Source organism: Staurois parvus, unplaced genomic scaffold (assembly GCF_062004578.1).
Source record: "Staurois parvus isolate SC_StPar_1 unplaced genomic scaffold, SC_StPar_1.0 ptg000285l, whole genome shotgun sequence".
Classification (NCBI taxonomy): domain Eukaryota; kingdom Metazoa; phylum Chordata; class Amphibia; order Anura; family Ranidae; genus Staurois; species Staurois parvus.
Window position 1 is genome coordinate 1,899,067 of NW_028318081.1, and position 22,383 is coordinate 1,921,449.

The window sequence follows — 22,383 nt, forward strand, 5'->3', positions numbered from 1 at the left end:
GATCCACAGCGCCACCACCCGCACAGATGTGATCCTAGGGTCAAGGTCTCTTGGAAAGCCTTCCGCAGCACTTCCATCTCTTCTGCTCCCTCCCCCACGATTCCTATTTTAGGCAACCCTGACTTTGCCCCAGGACTTGACAATAAATCTTTCTGTGTCTCAAAGTTAGCAGTTAAACTCATCTAACGGGCTTTCTGATGGGACTTTAACCTCTACGGACCTGACCAGTCTGGTGGATCCTCCCTTAGACTTCTGGGGAGGCATCCAACTCCAGAATTATTTCCGCTCGCTATCTCATACGCCAGGTATCAACTGCACCACTTTCAGCCTTTGAAGCATTGTGCCATAGGGGTGAACCGGTCTTTCATAGCCTTTCCTTGATCTGCTCATTTCTTGTCCAACCTGAGGCGGACTACACTCCCTCATTTCTCACTAAATGGGAGTTGGAACAGCGATTGTCCCTCACGACTGTGCAGAAGGAAACAATTTAGCATTTTGCTCAAAAATCGTCTATGGCCTCTAGGGTTCAAAAGACCTATTATAAACGTCTCACCAGATGGTACCAGGTCCTGACCAAACTCCACCGCATCTCCACGCAGATTTTCAAATGTTTGCTGGAGCTGCGGAGAAGAGACTGGCTACTTTCCCCATTTTTCTGGCAATGCCCCTATCTCCAGCTTTTTTGGCAGGGGGTAACTGGCATTATTAAGCAACTCACTGGTGTAGACCTCCATGATGACCCAGTGGCCTGCGTGCTGCATTTGTCAGGAAGACCCATCAAGAAATAGAAGACCTCTCAGCATTCAGTTGCTGAACATGGCAAAGGCCTGCATTCCGCTTTGTTGGAAGGATGTCAACCCCCCACATTGTCTCTGTGGTTCTCCAAGGTAAATGACCTTAGGGATATGGAGGGCTTCACAGCCACCCTGGATAATACTGAAGTGACCTTCCGGGAAACCTGGAGGCCTTGGCAAAACTTTGTCTTCACAGACATGTACCTAAATGAATTCTCCTTGCCTCAGTGAGCCAACCCCATCCTGGCTTCCTTTTGCCTCCCGGGAGAGGGTACCTGCCCCATCTTATTGATCTCATGCTTTTTCCTGACTGTTCTCCCTTCACGTCCCCCCCCCCCCCCCCCCGTCCCTTCTTTGTTTTCTACCTCTCCTTGGTCCCTTCCCTTCTTCCCTTCCTCTCTGCTTTTTTATCCCTCCCTATCCTGTTGAACCTCCCCATCGATGATTATAACTGGATGTTCTATATCCTGTCTGCCCTCATCTGGACCGAACACCTCAGTTTCGTAGTTGGCATCGCTTCCCCTGCAGACTTTCCATGCCGGGAACTCTAAATAAAAAATAAAAAAAAATAAAAAATAAAAAAAAAAGCTCACTTTTATTTTTCTACTTAATGCTTTTACTATAATGGTAACTATCATCACTAGACTCTTTCCTGCTGCTCTGGACATCCCTCTGGTTACAAATAATACGGTGTTTACACAGCCTCGTGCCTGTCCTACAATGGTAACGGCAGTCTGATCCACGCTGCTCGATGGCAATTGTATTCTTTTGTGTAATTTTCATATGACTTGCCTTTATTTGTAAACTGTTTTACTTTATTGTACAATAAAGGAATTACAAAATAAAACAAATAAAAAAAAAAAAAGCAGATGGGAATATCAATTTACAAATTAGATGTCTGAGATTGTTCCTGGGCAAAAGTTACATTGAGTGCCTGATAAATGAAGGTATTCGTTTTTGTTCCCTGTACGCAGGATATTAACAGCATTGCTGTATCTCCCAATGACAAGCTGATCGTCTCCGGCTCTCAAGACAAAACAGCCAAGCTGTGGTCAGCATCCGACCTATCCTTAATAGGGGTCTTCAGGGGACACAAGAGGGGCATCTGGTGTGTCCAATTTTCACCAGCAGACCAAATTGTAGCCACATCATCTGCAGACGGATCCCTGAAACTGTGGGGGCTGCAAGACTTCAGTTGCTTGAAGGTAATGATGATTTGTTTATGCAGTCTGTGCAGATAAAGGGGGGGGATCACCCTCCTAGTGTTAGTTTATTTACAAAATTGTACTGTGCCTGATGATCATTTCCCTGAACAGAAGTGCCCCGAGTTATTTGTTGCTTACCTAAAGATATGAATAAAGTTGGCGTGAATGTCTAACCAAAATTAACTGAAATCAACCATATATGTAGGAAGCAAAACTGAGAATGAACACGAGAGCTGTGCGCCTAACTACCCGCTCACAGAACCCCGTAAAAATGAACTTTTATGTAAACTGCAATAAAAGGTTAAAAAATAGCAATAATAATGAAAATAAAAAAAAAAAAAACATCAACAGGTAAGTGCTGGGAAAACTAGGAAGATACCTTCCAATGGAAACTTTTTTAACCACTTTCCTACTGGACACTTTTACCCCCTTTCTGTCCAGGCCAATTTTCAGCTTTCAGTGCTGTCTCAGTTTGACAATTGCGCGGTCATGCAACACTGTACCCATATAAAATTTTTATCATTTTTTTGTGACAGAGCTTTCTTTTGGTGGTATTTATTCATCTCTGGGATTTTTTATTTTTTGCTAAATAAACCAAAAACAGAAAATTTTGAAAAAAAAGTTTTTTCTTAGTTTTTGTTATAAATTTTTGTTAAGTGATTTTTCTCCTTCACTGATGTGCGCTAATGAGGCTGCAGTGATGGGCACTGATAGGCTGCACTGATAGGTGGCACTGATGAGGAGGCACTGATGGGCATTGACAGGCATCACTGATGGGCACTGAAAGGCAGCACTCTTATATGGCACTGACGGGCACTGATAGGCGGCACTGACGGGCACTGATAGGCGGCACTGACGGGCACTGATAGGCGGCACTGACGGGCACTGATAGGCGGCACTGACGGGCACTGATAGGCGGCACTGATGGGCGGCACTGATGGGCGGCACTGATGGGCGGCACTGATGGGCGGCACTGATGGGCGGCACTGATGGGCAGCACTGACGGGCGGCACTGACTGGCTTTGATAGGTGTGTCCCTTCCCTCCAATAAACTCTCAGAGCTCTCCTCACTGAGCTCTGCAGGGGGTAATTTCAGCTCTCTGCCCCTTGTTTTCTGAACTCTCAGGCAAGTGTGATAAATTCAGCACTTTGAACGGATGTTGAAACCAGAATACTTCAGATAAATGGGTACAACTCACGTGGAAGGATTTATTTAATCTCCTTGTGTCATCTGAGACCAGTCACTTCACTGGGTATATGTAAGGCTCCATGCACACTGGAAGCTATTATCAGCATATTTTGTTTCTCCTATGTGTCCATGTACACTACTTAACCCCTGGTTCACATATATGTGGGCTGTGTTTTGCTTGGGCACGAGAGCCCATTCATTTGAATGGACTCCTGTGCCCCGGGACATGCAGGGAAGAAGTCCCTGCACTTCTTTTGGAAACGCAGCCCGCACAGGAACCTTGGTTTCCAATACGGTTGCATTTTCCAGTGTGGGCGGCGTGCCATTGGAACTAATGGAACTCGCCCGCGGATCCGTATTTCTCTGTGCGGGAGGTTCGCACGGATTTTCGTGCGCAGCCGCACGTTCACATATGTTCACATATGTGAACCTAGCCTTAGTCTATTAGCATTTTTTGAGCTGCAACTTGTAGGAGCAGAAAAAAAATTGTGTTTTTTAGAATTTTTTGGAACATTTTTCCAGCAAAAAAAAAAGCTACTAAAATGCTTTTTTCTAGCTTTTTTTTTTTTCCTTTCCTCTACCTGTACTGTAAAAATGTTAGTAAAACACTAACGCTCCTAAATGCTTCTGAATGCTACTAAAAAACGCTATTACCAGTGTTTTTTTATCCAGTATTTTTCACAAAATTTTTTGAGTTTAAAAACAAAAACGCTAGTGTGCATGGAGCCTAAGGGTATACAACCCTTTTATCATTTGATTTTGTCCCCTAGCCTGTTTGACATGGCTGTGTACCAAGATATCACATAAGTTCTTTGTTCTACGGTGTGTAACGGATGGGGTACTAGGTGGACCGTCCCTCAAGTCCTTGTCATCTAAAAAGACTGGCCAGTATTTCCGTAAGATGTTACAAATCTCACTGGAATGGCGAGAATAGGTGCCAATCAGGTGCACTACATTGTTATCATCATTCCTATATTACTCACCAATAAAGTGTCTCTTGGTGCAGCTCTGGTCTTTGATCTTAATAGGTCCTGTGCAGGGTACCTGCTATCCCTAAATGTCACAAAGAGAGTTTTACACTCATTAACCCCGTGCCCTCCAGAGGATTTACCCCCCTTCCTGACCAGGCCATTTTTTGCGTTACGGCGCTGCATTATTTTAACTGACAATTGCGCGGTCATGCAGCGCTGCACCTAAATGAAATTTGGGTCCATTTTTTTTTTCTCATGAATTGAGCTTTCTTTCGGTGGTATTTGGTCGCCTGTGCGTTTTTTTTTTATTTTTTGCGCTATAAGCAAAAAAACCCTACAATTTTGAGGAAAAAAAACTATATTTTGCAGTTCTTGCTATTAAACATGTCCAGTAAAAAAAATTTAAAAAATCAAATGTCATAAATTTAGGCCAAAATGTACTCTGCTCCATGTCTTTGCTAAAAAAAAATATCCCAATACGTGTAAATTAATTGGTTTATGTGACAGTCATAGCGTTTACAAATGGCGGTATAAATAATGGGATTTTTTTTTCTTTTTCTACTAGTAATAGCAACAACCAGCGACTTTTAGCGGTACTACGACGGACATTCTAACACTGGGGGGGACGACTAACTTGGTGTCACTGACACCCCAGTGACCAGTGCTAAAAAAAAAAAAGCACTGACACAGTACTAATGGCACTGGGCAGGAAGGGGTTAATGTGAGGGGCGATCAAAGGGTTAACTGTGTACTGGGTGTGTTTTACTAGGGGGCGGGGGGTGTGTGCTTCACTGCAAGAACACTTATTGGGATGGCTGTACTGTGCACAGCCATCCCGAGCAGTGTGCTTGAGCTGACAGGAAGGAAGATTGGAAGAAACAATCTTCCTCTCCGTCGGTGAACTCTGGTAATCACCGAGCGCCCGCGGGTAATTACCGGCCGGGACTCGGTGATTGACATCCGTGGCTGCGAATGGCCCCTACCCGGAAATGCAAAATGATGTGTATATATACGTGATTCTCTGCACAGGTGCCGCCCTGTAGCAGTATATCTGCTATAGGTCAGTCCTTAAGTGGTTAAGAAACTCACGCTGTGATGAGCAGTTCTGTCTTGCACATAGGAATTGTCTACTGGGAGTGCCACCTTTTAGGAATTTGGGGTGGTCAGTGGTGTTTTTAGGTTTCGTTTAGGTTCCCTAGGTTTAGGTAGGCAACACAAAAATCGGCTCCCCCACCCACGCACGGACAGACCATAACATCGGCCAACACCCCCCTCCCCTACAAAGAGAGCCTGACATTGACCAACAACACCCCAGCCCCTACCCCTACCCAAGAGAGCCTTCCATACCACCACCCCCCATACACTGGCAACCCCCACCCCGGCAAGAGAGAAGACACTCACCTTCATAGCTCCGGACATTTCTGGGAACAAGAGTCAGGCTGTTCACAAACCATCAAGCAGACTGCAGTCTCTCAGATCCCATCTGGTCCCCATGCTACATGTGTCCCTTCTTCCATCCCTTCTTTTGGGGAAAAATACAGCTGCCCCCCTGAAAAATGCCGCCCTAGGCAAATGCCTTGTTTGCCTTGTGGTAAATACGCCCCTGGGGGTGGTGACTAGTCCAATGTAAAAGACTATTAGTGGTTGTCCATTTTTTTAAAATTGTAGTTTCAATTTGGCCATTTTCACCCCTACTTATCTCTATTATCACTCCTACTATGACCCTCAGATCCAGAAAGAACCTCCTGGATCTCGCTTGGAAAATAAAAAATAAATTACATTTTTTTTTTTTTAATTGGGAAAGGGGGGACTTCTACCTTTGTCTGGTGATTGGATTTAAAAATGAATCTTTCAGCTGAGGGCAAACCACCCTCATTTGTGATGGAAGAGACCACTACTGCATCCAGTGATCTAATTTCTCCGGTGCTTCACTGTGCCCTGGCAGCCCCTGATCCTTTGGATGCAGTTTTTTGGCCTTGACAGAATGCAGCTTTGGCATTAAATTCCACAATGCAATGCAAGAGCCCTGATGACCTATTGAGAGGCGCCTGTGTTGAATTATTGAATGTTTCCTGGTGGGATTTAAAAGCAGACTTTGTGCTTTATACAGGGTCACTTGCACATCGATGATTTTTGAAGCGCATTTGTCACCACCTTCACCCAACATCCCATCTCCTGTTGCTTCTGTGGACAGGACTCTTATTAGGTCATATATTACATCTGATTTTCTGACTTTCTGTTTTTTTGTTTTTTTTTTGTTTTCAGACATTTGAAGGTCATGATGCCTCAGTGCTGAAGGTTATGTTTGTGAGTCGTGGCACACAGCTGGTTACAAGGTAAATGTCAGATTTTCTCTATGTGAGCAATGATTGCTTTTCCAAATCGTAGCATTAAACTGTTACTAAACCCAGGCCCTGCATTCACTATATCTGGTCTCCCCGGACCCTGCATTCACTATCTCTGGTCTCCCCGGACCCTGCATTCACTATATCTGGTCTCCCCGGACCCTGCATTCACTATATCTGGCCTCCCCGGACCCTGCATTCACTATCTCTGGTCTCCCCGGACCCTGCATTCACTATCTCTGGTCTCCCCGGACCCTGCATTCACTATCTCTGGTCTCCCCGGACCCTGCATTCACTATCTCTGGTCTCCCCGGACCCTGCATTCACTATCTCTGGTCTCCCCGGACCCTGCATTCACTATCTCTGGTCTCCCCGGACCCTGCATTCACTATCTCTGGTCTCCCCGGACCCTGCATTCACTATCTCTGGTCTCCCCGGACCCTGCATTCACTATCTCTGGTCTCCCCGGACCCTGCATTCACTATCTCTGGTCTCCCCGGACCCTGCATTCACTATCTCTGGTCTCCCCGGACCCTGCATTCACTATCTCTGGTCTCCCCGGACCCTGCATTCACTATCTCTGGTCTCCCCGGACCCTGCATTCACTATCTCTGGTCTCCCCGGACCCTGCATTCACTATCTCTGGTCTCCCCGGACCCTGCATTCACTATCTCCGGTCTCCCCGGACCCTGCATTCACTATCTCTGGTCTCCCCGGACCCTGCATTCACTATCTCCGGTCTCCCCGGACCCTGCATTCACTATCTCCGGTCTCCCCGGACCCTGCATTCACTATCTCCGGTCTCCCCGGACCCTACATTCACTATATCTCGTCTCCCCGGACCCTGTATCCACTATATCTGGTCTCCCACAGTACACAGAACATGGAAATGCAATTATGTTAGTAAATATAAACTGCTAAATACCTTTTCTCATCAGCAGTATATGGCAGTATTGTGACTTCTGTCAGTGTCTGGCTCAGGAGGAGTTTTCATTCTCCCCTGATTGTCCTATGAGGCTGCATAACCCATGACCCTCTGTCTGAACAGTGCTGATTGGCCCTGTGCTGATCACATGCACTCTCCCAAATAAAAAAAAAAAGGGGGAGGATCATAGAAGACAGGATCAAACAGCCTTTTTACACAATGCAGAGGATTAACCCCTTAGGTTCCACAGTGAGTATAACAAGCATGCTTTACTGCATATACAGACTGATTGTACTGTTGTGGGTTTAGTAACACTTTAATAAGCAACCCAACCTAATGCAGGCCATAGACGGGTCGTTTATCGGCCGATTTTTCATCCGCACGAAAAATCGGCCGATATTCACGCCGTTATTGGGGCCCACTCGGCCGTTTTTCATGGATCGTCTCGTTTACTTTTATCGGTCATGCTGGAAAATCCACAAAAAACGGCCGTGGCAGCATCGGCAACGGCGCCGACCGATTTTTCATTTATTGTCCGACAATTTGGCCGATAAACAGCCCGTCTATGACCTGCCTAACTCAGATTTGTCAGTTTTGAGTGGAATGGTTCCTTGATTACTTGAACCACCAATATAGCCCCGTCAGGCTCAGCTGGGCTTTTCAGCAAGTAAATTATTCCTGTTCTTCTATGGAAAAATCCACCGAGGTGCACTTGATGCAGAATTTCTGTGGCCTGTAGTGGATTCTCTATAGGAATATGTGGAGAATGTGTTTTTTAGCTGTGACAGGGGGAAGTTGTTCTGTAGTATGGAGTGGTCCTTCTATGTCAGAAAGGATTCATACTACTCACACTGAGAACCACTATCATTTCCCAGGGGCAGATGCACCAATATACTATTCACTGGTAGGAGCAGCGCAACACCTTTTTATTTTAATATTTTATTTTTTGTATATTACATTGTTTGAGGGACCATCCCTTCCGTCACTCCAAGTCCAAGCTGGGAATTTTGTTGTGCTCAATTGCTTTTTAAAGCGAATCTGTGACTTTGGTATGGTAATGGCATAACTTTGTTCCTGTCCTCAGTGGCTCCGATGGCCTGCTGAAGCTCTGGACCATCAAGACAAATGAGTGTGTCAAGACATTGGATTCCCATGAGGACAAAGTGTGGGGACTGCACAGCAACAAACTGGACAACGCTTTAGTGACCGGGTCTGCGGACTCCAGCATTATTCTTTGGAAGGTGGGAGAGTTGTCAGATTTGTGTTACTGATCATGTATTGGGTGTCACCAAGGCTTTTCAAAGTTACAGTGAACATTCAGCCTAAATCATTCACAGTACATTCCAGGTGCATCAAACAAAAGGTTTGTAAAGTCTTAGGCTAAGTTCACACTAGCTTTGTCAGCAGGCATCAGACAGGCATTTGGGAAGCGCTTTTAACGCTTCTCAAGCATCTATGAAAATTCTGCACATGGCAGCACACAGTGCTGTTCACACTGAAGCGTTAGCATCGCGGCAAAACTGGCGCCTTGTGTCGGGTCAGGAGGAGTTGAAGCCTCCCATTCAAGTCTCTGGTGACGCTCCTCAAACTGTGAAGCGAAAACAAAGAGCGCACCAACCTTGCGCATTTCCTCAGTGAGCCAAAAATGTATTAATTACAGAATAATACTCACAAAGACTGAAGTATATCATGCATGTAAGTCCTCAAAGGGACTAAGGATAAACGCAGCCTGCACGAGTCCCATCAGAGGTTGGATGCTCAGGGACCAGCTGACGCGTTTCGAAGGACGAACCTTCTTCATCAGAGCTTGCAAGCTCTGTCCACTCCTCTGATGGGACTCGTGCAGGCTGCTTTTATCCTTCGTCCCTTTGAGGACTTACATGCATGATATACTTCAGTGTTTGTGAGTATTATTCTGTAATTAATACATTTTTGGCTCACTGAGGTAATGCGCAAGGTTGGTGCGCTTTTCGTTTGTTTTGGCTTCACAGTATTGGTCAGGTTTCCCCAGCCTTGTTTGGAGCTGCACAACCCATAATGCACTGGTGGTAGAAACTTCCAAATCCTGACTCCATCTACCTACCCCGTGTTGGGTCATAGAGCGCAAGAGAGTTCGTTTTCTTGCCGCTCCTCAAACACCTGGCAGGCGTTTGCGGTTGTGGAGCGTTAATACCGTTTAACTTCATTATAGGCATTTGTGGTGCGTTTTTAATGCTTGGCAAACGCCTATCAAAAGCCTTAAAACTGCATATAGGGCGTTTGGGGAGCGTTTTTAATGCTCCTAAAACGCTCCCCAAACGCCTGTCTAATGCCTGTCAAACGCTATAGGGGTGTTTGGCAAGAGTTAGAAATAAAGTCAAGTGTGAACGAGTCCTTACTGTTTTCTTTAGAAAGCAGCCACAGCCTGAGAAGAAAAGCCTGTCCCTTAGGGCTCGTTCACACTTGACTAATTTCTAACGCTTACCAAACGCCCCTGTGGTGTTAGACAGTCATTTCGGAAGCGTTTTTAATGCTTCTCAAACGCTACCCAAACGCCCTACGTGAGTTTCTGAGGCGTTTGATTGATAGGTGTTTGCCAAGCGTTAAAACCTCACCACAAGCTGTTATCGTGAAGTTTAATGGTATTATTGCTCCGCAAACGCCTGCCAGGCATTTGGGGCGTGTCACCATAGACTTGATTGGGAGGCTTCAACGCCTCCTGACTGGATATGAGGCGTCAATTTTGCCGCAATGCGAGTGCTTCAGTGTGAACAGCACTGTGTTCTGCCATGTGTAGCATTTTCATAGGCGTTTGAGGAGCGTTAAAAACTCTTCCCAAACACCTGTCTAACACGTACTGACAAAGCTAGTGTGAACTTTGCCTTACTAGCATGCAGGGGCGGACTGACCATTTGGAAACTCGGGCACTGCCCGAGGGCCCAGGGTCAGTAGGGGGCCCCATGAGATGCCCCTGGTACCTTTTTTTTCATAGGCTTTTTTTGAGCTTGGGCAAGGACACAGGCCCCATGATCCCCTGTTCCCCGGGGGTCCCATGAGTTGTCAGTCCACCCTTGCTAGCATGCTGTAGAGAGAAGGACCCTTAGGACCAGTTTACTCCACACAAGACGTGGATGCATTCCAGATACATTTTTGCTTACAGTTCACACCACAAAAACTCACTGTGGATGCATTTCTGCATGTGCATTTTTAATGTGTTTTTGATGCATTCTTAATGCTCTGAAGCTTTTTTTTTTTCTCCTTTTTTTTCTATTTTTAAAGGTTTCCCGGGTCTTTTTCTGCTGTAATGCATTCCAGTGCGTTTTTGATGTGTTTTTCCGTACTTCAGTGCAGAAAAAATGCAGCATGTTCTAATTATTTTTGACCGCACTGGAATGCACTGCACTGGTGCGAATGATGCCATTGGAACCCATATAACCTACCGTCTATGCGTTTTTGATGCAGGAAAAAAAAAACAATGGGCTGCATATGGTGTGAATCAGTCCTGACTGTGTGAAAGCACTAGTCTCTCTGTAAATGGCCAAGGCACCATCCATGAGTCAGTGCTAAAAGCTCTGGAATCAGCAGGACACATGGGCTTTGCTGATTGCAGCTCTGACTCAACAGGGAATGTGCAAAAAGATCTCCTTCTTACAAAGAAAGAAAAAATGGCTTGTTTAGCATTTTTTTATATACTTTAAACTCTCATGAGCAATAATGACAGGTCAAGGGGCTCTGCCCGAGGGCCCGGGGTCAGTAGGGGGCCCTATGAAATGCCCCTGGTACCTTTTTTTTTTTTCTTTTTTTTTGTTTTGTTTTGTTTTGTTTATAGGCTTTTTTGAGTGTGGGCAAGGACACAGGGGCTCCATGATCCCCTATTGCCCGGGGGCCCCATGAGTTGTCAGTCCGCCCCGGGACAGGTCCATCCATTTATAGAAATATCAAGTTCCTCTAATGTAGCAGACCCCTTGTAGAAACAGTGAACAGTGGCAATAACCTGTTCCTTTATTCCCAGGATGTCACAGAGACAGAGCTGGCTGAAGAACTAGCTAAAAAGGAGGATGAGATCTTGAAGTAAGTGCACTCCTGACGTGAATGGCATCTTTTAGATTGCTCCCCGATTACTCGTATTCTAACATGGTCTCTGTTTCTCTCCTGCAGACAACAAGAGCTGTCAAATCTTTTACACGAGAAGAGGTTCCTGAAGGCCCTGGGCCTGGCCATTACCCTAGACCAGCCGCACACCGCACTCACCGTTATAAAAGGTGGGCCCCCAGGAAAATTTTCTTCATGAATATATAATTTTGGAAAGGAAGTATTTCAACGTGTTCCTTTTTAAAAGAAAATTTAATCTTGTAGTTTTAGCGGTCTTCTCTTGACCAGTAAAGATGCCAATTCATGCATGAATCAGGTTTTCATACCATCACTTGTTAGTTTTGGGACCTTCCTTTTGTTTGTAATCCTGTGTTGGGTCAGGCAAGCCGAGTCCAGCATCTCACAGCCTATATCTCCTTAAAAATATGATGCCCCTCCAAGACAAGAGCTTTTACAGCTGTTTATGAACACTGCTCTGTCAGCCCCCCCCCCGGCATGGCGCACTGTCAGCGCCCTCCGGCCCCCCCCAGCCCCCTTGGCGCACTGTTAGCCCCCCCCCCAGCATGGCGCTCTGTCAGCCCCCCCCCCCCCCGGCATGGCGCTCTGTCAGCCCCCCCCCCCCCCGGCATGGCGCTCTGTCAGCCCCCCCCCCCCGTCATGGCGCTCTGTCAGCCCCCCCCCCCCCCGGCATGGCGCTGTCAGCCCCCCCCCCCCGGCATGGCGCTCGGTCAGCCCCCCCCCCCGGCATGGCGCTCGGTCAGCCCCCCCGGCATGCTGCTCGGTCAGCCCTCATATCAGTGCGGTATATGAATATGGAGCAACTAATCGAAGAAAGCCGTACCTCACTTTTTTCCCTTTAGCTTCAAAAAATGGTTTGCCACTTGGACAGATTTATACCAAACTGAAGCATGTTAAGTGGGACTGCACTCTGCATTACTCCTGACCCCTGCACTCTGCATTACTCCTGACCCCTGCACTCTGCATTACTCCTGACCCCTGCACTCTGCATTACTCCTGACCCCTGCACTCTGCATTACTCCTGACCCCCTGCAGTCTGCATTACTCCTGACCCCTGCACTCTGCATTACTCCTGACCCCCTGCACTCTCCATTACTCCTGACCCCCTGCAGTCTGCATTACTCCTGACCCCTGCAGTCTGCATTACTCCTGACCCCCTGCACTCTGCATTACTCCTGACCCCCTGCACTCTCCATTACTCCTGACCCCCTGCAGTCTGCATTACTCCTGACCCCCTGCAGTCTGCATTACTCCTGACCCCCTGCACTCTGCATTACTCCTGACCCCTGCACTCTGCATTACTCCTGACCCCCTGCACTCTCCATTACTCCTGACCCCCTGCAGTCTGCATTACTCCTGACCCCCTGCAGTCTGCATTACTCCTGACCCCCTGCAGTCTGCATTACTCCTGACCCCTGCACTCTGCATTACTCCTGACCCCCTGCACTCTCCATTACTCCTGACCCCCTGCAGTCTGCATTACTCCTGACCCCTGCAGTCTGCATTACTCCTGACCCCCTGCAGTCTGCATTACTCCTGACCCCCTGCACTCTCCATTACTCCTGACCCCCTGCAGTCTGCATTACTCCTGACCCCCTGCACTCTGCATTACTCCTGACCCCTGCACTCTGCATTACTCCTGACCCCCTGCAGTCTGCATTACTCCTGACCCCCTGCAGTCTGCATTACTCCTGACCCCCTGCAGTCTGCATTACTCCTGACCCCCTGCAGTCTGCATTACTCCTGACCCCCTGCAGTCTGCATTACTCCTGACCCCCTGCAGTCTGCATTACTCCTGACCCCCTGCAGTCTGCATTACTCCTGACCCCCTGCAGTCTGCATTACTCCTGACCCCCTGCAGTCTGCATTACTCCTGACCCCCTGCAGTCTGCATTACTCCTGACCCCCTGCAGTCTGCATTACTCCTGACCCCCTGCAGTCTGCATTACTCCTGACCCCCTGCAGTCTGCATTACTCCTGACCCCCTGCACTCTGCATTACTCCTGACCCCTGCACTCTGCATTACTACTAATCCTGCAATCTGCATTACATATTACTGACACTTGCAATTGGTGTTACATACCACTGACCTCTGATTTCTGTTTTACTACTGATCCTGCATTCTGCAATATGTACTCCTGACCCCTGCACTCTGCATTACTTCTGACCCCTGCAATCTGCTTTACTGACACTTGCAATTGGTATTACATACTACTGATCCCGCATTCTGCAATACATACAACTGCACTCTTCATTACTTACTACGGACTCCTTTTTACACTGACACTTGTACTTTTTAATGGGGTCTTGCTAGGTTATCTCCTTAAAAAAAAAAGAAAAAAAGGCAGAATACCCTGGAGATCTTTGATCTTTCATGTTGTTCAGGTAGATCCAAGGTTGCAGATAACAGTGAATTTTTTTTTTTTTTAAATTTTGTACTCCCTACTTCACCATAGATGAGAAAATGAACGAAAGTTGCGTCAATCGTTGGATTGTTTGCTTTTAAAATCATTAGTGTACCAACTGCAACATGCAATTTTTGTGCCTCAATCAAAAGTGCCTGATCCAACATGTTGGTGTTTTTTTGTTTTGTTTTTTGTTTTTTGTTTTTTTTTTAGAAAATCAAAAAAATTGATGGCACAATCGTAGGATCTATTTTCATTGTTCGATTGAGAGAACTTTAGTTTTTCGACTCGTCAGTGCCCTGCTTAAGGAGAACCCTAAACAATGTTGCTTAAATGTTTAGCTAGCCCTCCTGTTACAGCGAGAGCAGGCCTTTTACTCTGCCAGAAGCATTGGTTACGGCCCAGGAAGGCTCTAATCTTACTATTTCTGATTAATCTGTTTAATTTTAGCCATCCTTCAGGAACCTCAGGGGAAGGATGATTTGGAGAAAAACCTGCTGAGGTTACGCAACGACCAGAGAGGTAAGGGAGAGCCTAATTGTGTATATAGGAGCTCCATGCCTCGAATACTTGACATAGGAGCTGTATTTGTTCAGTTTTCATCTGCAATGTGTTGTAGCTGTAAATGGGGTGTGGGGGCACAAACACAATATGAATTTTAGAAATAAAACGCAGCTGACACCCAGTGTTAGGACTCCAAGGTCCTTTGGCACCCAAAGCGAAAAGGTCAGAGCAGGGGCGGACTAACCATTTGGAAACTCTGGCACTGCCCGAGGGCCCGGGGTCTATAGGGGGCCCCATGAGATGCCCCTGGTACCTTTTTATCGGCTTTTTTTGAGTTTGGGCAAGGATACAGGGGCCCCATGATCCCCTATTGCCCGGGGGCCCCATGAGTTGTCAGCCCGCCTCTGGGTCAGAGTATGCTCCCATGAGCTGCAAACTTCCTCCGCAGCATAGGTTGCAGACCTTGCCCCTTTTTGCATTTTAACTTCCATCTAAGGTGGCTGCTCCTCTTACCTACCTACCTCTGGGCCCAGCACTGCGGACACCTGGACATTTGAAGGTTTGTGTAAGGTTTAGGGCACAAAGGAAGTGACAGATTTACATTGAAGTTGTCAGAACTGTGAGATGTGATTGGCAGAACTTTTCTGTACTTTGCCTTTGTGTTTGATAACATATCCCCCGGTGTATTAATATAAAACAGTGACGTAAGCTCCCAGGATCAGGCCCTCCTAACCCTCTTGTATTGAACTGTATTGTTGCTGTATTGTCTCCCGTTATATTGTAAAGCGCTGAGCAAACTGTTGGCGCTATATAAATCCTGTATAATAATAATAATAATAATAATATATAAATCCTGTATAATATATCAATCCTGTATAATAATAATATATAAATCCTGTATAATAATAATAATAATAATAATAATATATAAATCCTGTATAATAATTGTTGGTGCTATATAAATCCTGTATAATAATAATATATAAATCCTGTATAATAATAATTATATAAATCCTGTATAATAATAATAATATATAAATCCTGTATAATAATTGTTGGTGCTATATAAATCCTGTATAATAATAATAATAATTGTTGGCGCTATATAAATCCTGTATAATAATAATAATAATTGTTGGTGCTATATAAATCCTGTATAATAATAATAATAATTGTTGGCGCTATATAAATCCTGTATTATAATAATATAAATCCTGTATAATAATAATATTATATAAATCCTGTATAATAATAATAATAATTGTTGGCGCTATATAAATCCTGTATTATAATAATAATATAAATCCTGTATAATAATAATAATAATAATCTATAAATCCTGTATAATAATAATTGTTGGTGCTATATAAATCCTGTATAATAATAATAATAATTGTTGGCGCTATATAAATCCTGTATAATAATAGTAATAATTGTTGGCGCGATATAAATCCTGTATAATAATAATAATAATGTATACCTTCCAGGATAATTTGCAACATGTAATGTGAATATAGACATTAGAGGCTCATAGTCCAATCCCTTTAATATTGGCACAATCCTGCTGTGTTTCTGCTGTCCATTGTTCTTTCCAGAAGTTAGGGGGTTAGCTTGGCAGTCATACTGTACATAGACCGCATGGGAGCTGGCACATTTTGGTGTTTTTGTAATGATTTAATCCTCATGTACTTCCTATCCCACATTATCAGAAGCCATCCTGAGATACTGCACCATCTGGAACACAAATTCTCGGAACTGTCATGAGGCGCAGTGTGTACTGAACATCTTCCTCACCCACGTATCGCCCGATACTCTGCTCCAGTATAGCGGCATTCGAGGTACCGTGGAAGCACTGATCCCCTACACAGGTGAGAACCCACTAATATGTCACATTTAGTGAAGTTGTCTTTTACATATACAGGTGTACCTCGGTTTACGAATTTAATGCGTTCTCCGGGACGTTTCGTATTGCGAAAAATTCATAAACTGAAATGTGATTTCCTATAGGAATGCACTGAAAACCAATAAATCTGTTCCGAAGGTCAGAAAAAAAGTAAAATAAAAGTCTCTGTCACTATAGGTCAGTGCCGGTTTGTTTATTTCCCTGAGTTGAAAGAAACAATGTTTCTTTTTAATTTATTTCCTGAGTTAAAAGAAACAAAGTATCCTTTAGCTCTGGGGAAAGTGACAGCTAACTCTGTGAGCTATAGTGAAGAAAAAAAAAAGCCAGCAATTGCATTTAAAAATCGGCACCGACATATACTTCGTATTGTAAAAAATTTGTAAACCGAGGCATTATTTTCAATGGATTTTCATACGTAAACCAAAAATTACGTTAACTGAGGTGTTCGTAAACCAAGGTATGCCAGTACTCCCTTGAGTTTCCTGCTTACTAAAATACTTGCCTTTATTCTCAGTCCCGAGTTCTGCACTGTGCAGCACTGCCAGGGCCACACAGCTTTTGCAAGAAAACCACACGTGCTGCAGCTCAAATCATTCCTATAGATCAGGGGTTCTTAACATGGTGTCCATGGTGTCCATGGACCCCTAAATGGGATGGGTTTCAGGGACTCTGTGAGGGTCAGATAAAAATATTTGCATTCACTATACTGCCCCATCCCCTTTGTCCCAATCATTGGTTTCCCTTTGAAAGAAATTAAAGAAAACACAGCCTGCCACTGCTTATAGATCTAATCACTAAGCAGCTCTTGACTTGTCTTTGGCCCATCTTTACCATTTAAAGCGGATCTCCACCCAAAAGGGGAAGTTCCGCTCTAAGGACTGCTCCCCATTAAGGATTGGCACCTTTGGGGAGCGGGTACCCAAATTTGACAGGTACCCGCTCCCACTTCCGGTCCGATCGCCTAGCAGAAGGTGTTCTTCCTCCCTCCCGTAGTCTTTTGGGACACGTGACATGCCCCAGAAGACTACAGGACCATTCACGAAGCGCATCAAACTGATGTTCATTTTCAACCTCTGCGACAAAAAAAAATTCAAAGGAGGAGAATAGAAATTTTTTCCCCAAATATATGAATTTCTAATAGTGTATGTGTTTTTCCTTCGGTAGACGGGCAGTACACTGCTGCACGTGTATCTACAGTTACTGACAGAGCAGGGAGAATCGGCGAACTACTGGAACACTCACCAGAGCCCTCGGTTCATTGAGGACTGCAAGCTGTCTGCTGTGGTTGCAGACAGGATTTGTAGTTCATTCATTCACAGAACAGTTTGCAGGAGCTGCTCCATTTGTAATGTGTTACACCCTAAATACGGGTGGAACAGGTTACAAAAGGTGAACTTATCCTTTAACTACTTTCAAAGGCCTTTGAATGTACTGAGAATTTTCAAACAAATACTAATTCGAAATTCTACTAGAGTATATCCAGCTTAATCACATTAGATGCCTGACTGCTCTGATTTTAGTATTTTGAGTCACTGACCCAAGAACAAGCATGCAGCAAGTGAAGTAGATTGAGGCCAGAACTCCTAATCTGTGTGATCATGTCAGCTTGGAAAGGCATCTGCAGATAGCCAGGGGAAGAGGGTGTAGTAAATCGGTAAGCGCCTCTTCTGGTTCTGACTACTTTCTCCTTTCAACCCACAGAGCGACACATGCAGAGGATGTCCCGACTTCTGCAGGCTTCCATGTTTGTAGACTTTATGTGGCAACACATGAGACTGACTGATTTGCCAGAGGAGAAGGAGAACCCAAGTATCCCTGTTACCAGCCGCCCTGCGCGAGAGGATGCCAGAGCATGATGAAGTCACCAGTATATAGATGTCCATCAGTCCTCAGCCATCTGCAGAGAATACTGCAAATAGACAATGCTGAAGAGCCTGTGGGGCTCCTGTACCAAGAATGTGAAAGAAGCCGTGCCTCTCCTACCACTGGTGTGTCATTTTATCGGCCCTTTCTGTTGTGGACGGGAGTCTGTGTCCCTGGCTCTATAAAAGTGCCTTCCTGGACTAGACTGAGCAGTTCCTGAACTTTAATTTTACCTGCCCTGGTAACTTTGGATCAGAGCGCAAGAGACAGTTGCTGTCTTTGCTGATTGGCTTTTCTTTTCATTGGACAGCTTATAGAGAGAAGCTTGTGAGGCTTTCCTTTTTTATAATAAACCATCTTCTCCACACTTTGGCTGCATGGTGGATTAATACCTTTTATTGGCTGTTTAACACATAGAAACCTTTTTTTCCGATACCACCTTAAATACCAACTGATGTATACTCCTCTGTGTATATTTCAGGAACAGCTACAAGCAAATATAAATATGGAATCTCTCTTGAATTAGTTTTTGTGCAAACAGAAAAAAATTGTTGGTTTAAAGTGTTAGTAAACCCAGGACCCGGCATTCACTATATCTGGTCTCCCCGGACCCGGCATTCACTATATCTGGTCTCCCCGGACCCGGCATTCACTATATCTGGTCTCCCCGGACCCTTCATTCACTATATCTGGTCTCCCCGGACCCTGCATTCACTATATCTGGTCTCCCCGGACCCTGCATTCACTATATCTGGTCTCCCCGGACCCTGCATTCACTATATCTGGTCTCCCCGGACCCTGCATTCACTATATCTGGTCTCCCCGGACCCCGCATTCACTATATCTGGTCTCCCAGGACCCTGCATTTCACTATATCCGGTCTCCCAGGACCCTGCATTTCACTATATCTGGTCTCCCAGGACCCTGCATTTCACTATATCTGGTCTCCCCGGACCCTGCATTCACTATATCTGGTCTCCCCGGACCCTGCATTCACTATATCTGGTCTCCCAGGACCCTGCATTCACTATATATGGTCTCCCAGGACCCTGCATTCACTATATCTGGTCTCCCAGGACCCTGCATTCACTGTATCTGGTCTCCCTGGACCCTGCATTCACTATATCTGGTCTCCCCGGACCCTGCATTCACTATATCTGGTCTCCCCGGACCCCACATTCACTATATCTGGTTTCCCCGGACCCTGCATTCACTAGATCTGGTCTCCCACAGTACACACAACATGGAAATGCAATTATTTTAGTAAATATAAACTGCTAAATCCTTAGAAGTCACAAGACTGCTCTAACTGCAGGATGTAACTATCAGTGTCCAGCAGAGCACTGGTTAAAACTTGTAGGAGGATTTTTTTATTCTCTAGAAGGATGCAGGACCCCTGACCCTCCGTCTGGACAGTGCTGATTGGCCCTGTGCTGATCACATGTACTCTTCCAAGAAAAAACCTCTCTAGCTATATACACCAAACTGAGCATGTGCAGAGCGATGCAAACCTCTGTTCTATCATGAGATATTTAGGGGACAATGGAAGAAGGGGAGGATCAGAGAAGAGGATCAAAAATCCTTTTTACTCAATGTGGAGGATTAACCCCTTAGGTTCCACAGTGAGTATAACAAGCATGCTTTACTGCATATACAGACTGATTTCACTGTTGTGGGTTTAGTAACACTTTAATTACCATATTTACCTTCAGTCTTTCTTTTGGGAAGTTCCCCTTTGCCACCTGGAAGGTTAAAGCGGTTTTAAACCCTTATATATACCCAATGAAGTGACTGGCCTCAGGTGATACACAAAGATGAAACAAATTCTCCTACAATACATACATTGTACCTGCTTATCTTCAGTCTTCTTTTCTCTACAGCTGTTCAAAGTCCAAAATTTATACAGCTTGTCTGAGCTGTCAGAAAGCAGGGGGGGGGCAGGGAGTTGAAATTACACTTTGCAGAGCTCAGTGAGGAGAGCTCTGAGCTGATTGAAGAGACAAATCCCCTTCCACAAAGTGCACAGGAACAGAGCTGAGGCTGTCAATTACAGGCTGTGTGCCGAAGCTCCTCCCCTGTCACCTTTATTTCCTCTTGGTGTCAGGAAAACTTGTCAGTTGTGATTCATGCTGATAGCAGAGGAACTAAGCAGCAGGCTTAGTGCTCTGGATTGAGACACTATAGAGGGATATGTTTTGTTCATATTTCATGTCTGAGGTTTACAACCACTTTAAAATTAGACATGGCAGGTGCCCACCGACAGTTGATGGGGAAGATGTGGAACCAGGGTGGGGGTTAGATGAAAAGTGCTCAGGGCGGGTGGGGTCATTGTGGTGATGTTCAATGTGGTAACATTCAATGGCAGCAAATAGGGCAATTGGTGTGTCCACCAACTCAATGCGTTTTAACACGTATAAGTCGGCCCTGTGAGAGTTTGTAATGCCATGGGTGTCACATGGGCCTCCTGGTCAAGTGATCACTTTTGTTGGCTGTCACAGTATTTCACATGTCATGCGGATTGGATGTGGTTCAAACCGCATCCAATCCGCATATATATGAACCGGCACTAAACACTATATATACTGAGCAGGCAAGTAACACCTGTGTATAGATGAATTATAACAGAATGTTGCTGATCTCAAGATCACAGTTTAATCCCATGGGTGACAGGGTATTCATTGTATAGATCCAGTAGGTTTCCTGGTGACATAGCACAGAGGAAACAAAAAGGAGGGAGTGCAGGATTGCTTGGAGTAAAACCATTTATTGAAGAAATTTAAAAAAGATGCAATGCACTCACATGCAGTGATCAAAATACAGGCACATCAGGATAATCTAGCCGCCTCTCCAGGTCCGTGGTCCCACAGCCCATGGAGGAAGACCGTGCATGCTGTCAAACTGGACGTTCTATGAACCCGGAACACCACTGACACACAGCCTGGCATGCAGGGCCCAGTGTGACGACAAAGTGTTTATAACCTCTGAGGCACCAATGTACTTTTAATACCAGCATGGGGATCAATTTTTTTCTAGTTTGCTGTTCCTGGTTGCCATAGCCTATGGAAACCTCTCTGTGGTGGGGAATTGGGAGAAGATGGGACTCGAAGACAAAAACTTTTAATCTTTTCCTATTATGGGATATCCTATATGACAAACCTGGACATTTTGGGCAGCAGAAGTCCCCAAAGCTCTTCAAAAGAGCTAGGATTTTACTCACCACCCTCCAGAAAGGTAAGTATTAAACTGCTTTTACAGTTTACATACTTTTTTTTTTTTTTTTTTTTTTTATTGTAGCAACTTGGTCACTGATCAAAAATTATTTGCCCAGATGCAACCATCAACTGCTCTGGTCTGGTTCTTCACTGGCCAGGCTCCCTCTAATCCATACACATGATTTCATAGATGGAATGTCAGAGCCTAGCCAAGTGCTGTACTGACTGGGTGGTGTGTCAGGATTCTGGAACACATGGTTGTCCATATCCCTGGGACTTCCAGTTACCACCTGGCACCCCTCTAGAGCTGAATGACCATTGTTTTGGAGCCATCGCTGAGTATTACATCTGTGTATACAGCTTCAGGACCTGGAAGCTGATTTTATCGGTTTGTAATGTAAGTTGCTATAATAAAATTTGTATGTTATTTGATTCATACGCTGATCCCTGGTCTGTTTGTGAGGTCTATGGGAAGTGTCTGGAGAAGATGATGTCATTTTGAGGAAACTCCATTCTTAACTATGGATTATATGCTGGTTTTATTTACTTTAGGGTAATTATGCACTTTTACTATAATGTTTGCAGTGGTGTAAATTGTGTATATTTGAATCCCTCACGATTGCCGTGGCACTGTAGTGTTTGCATGTTGCACGTGTGGCACCTTTTTTGAGACCTAAGATAATACACTATGTCTAGATGTTTTTCTTTTTGAGGTATATGAAGAGTATTTGGGATTCATCATCGATCATCTGAATCAGTGTGTATCTACTTACCAAGACTGTGGACTTATTTTATATATTTCTGTTTGGTGTTGGACTTTTTTTTTTTTTTCTTTGGACTTTGAGGTTATTTTATTTTAAGTCTGTTTTATATAATTGTTGTTGGTACTTCAGGGGAAGGATTGTGAAACGACTTAATTGGGTTTTGTATTTTGTTTTATGGTGGATGGGTGCTGTCTCATAGTTATTTAGTATGTAC

At 44.9% G+C, this 22,383-nt stretch overlaps 1 protein-coding gene across 1 annotated transcript in view; it reads left to right on the forward strand.

The window, feature by feature from the left end:
• TBL3 (transducin beta like 3) overlaps positions 1 to 18,560 on the forward strand; it is a 47,490-nt gene extending 28,930 nt beyond the window's left edge. The window contains exons 15-22 of the mRNA XM_089682121.1: positions 1,769 to 1,999; positions 6,425 to 6,495; positions 8,514 to 8,670; positions 11,421 to 11,479; positions 11,567 to 11,670; positions 14,374 to 14,445; positions 16,137 to 16,295; positions 18,032 to 18,560. Coding sequence (XP_089538247.1) covers positions 1,769 to 1,999; positions 6,425 to 6,495; positions 8,514 to 8,670; positions 11,421 to 11,479; positions 11,567 to 11,670; positions 14,374 to 14,445; positions 16,137 to 16,295; positions 18,032 to 18,186 — 1,008 coding nt within the window. The 3' untranslated portion in view covers positions 18,187 to 18,560. The remainder of the gene's footprint in view (positions 1 to 1,768; positions 2,000 to 6,424; positions 6,496 to 8,513; positions 8,671 to 11,420; positions 11,480 to 11,566; positions 11,671 to 14,373; positions 14,446 to 16,136; positions 16,296 to 18,031) is intronic.
• The last annotated feature ends 3,823 nt before the right edge of the window (positions 18,561 to 22,383 follow it).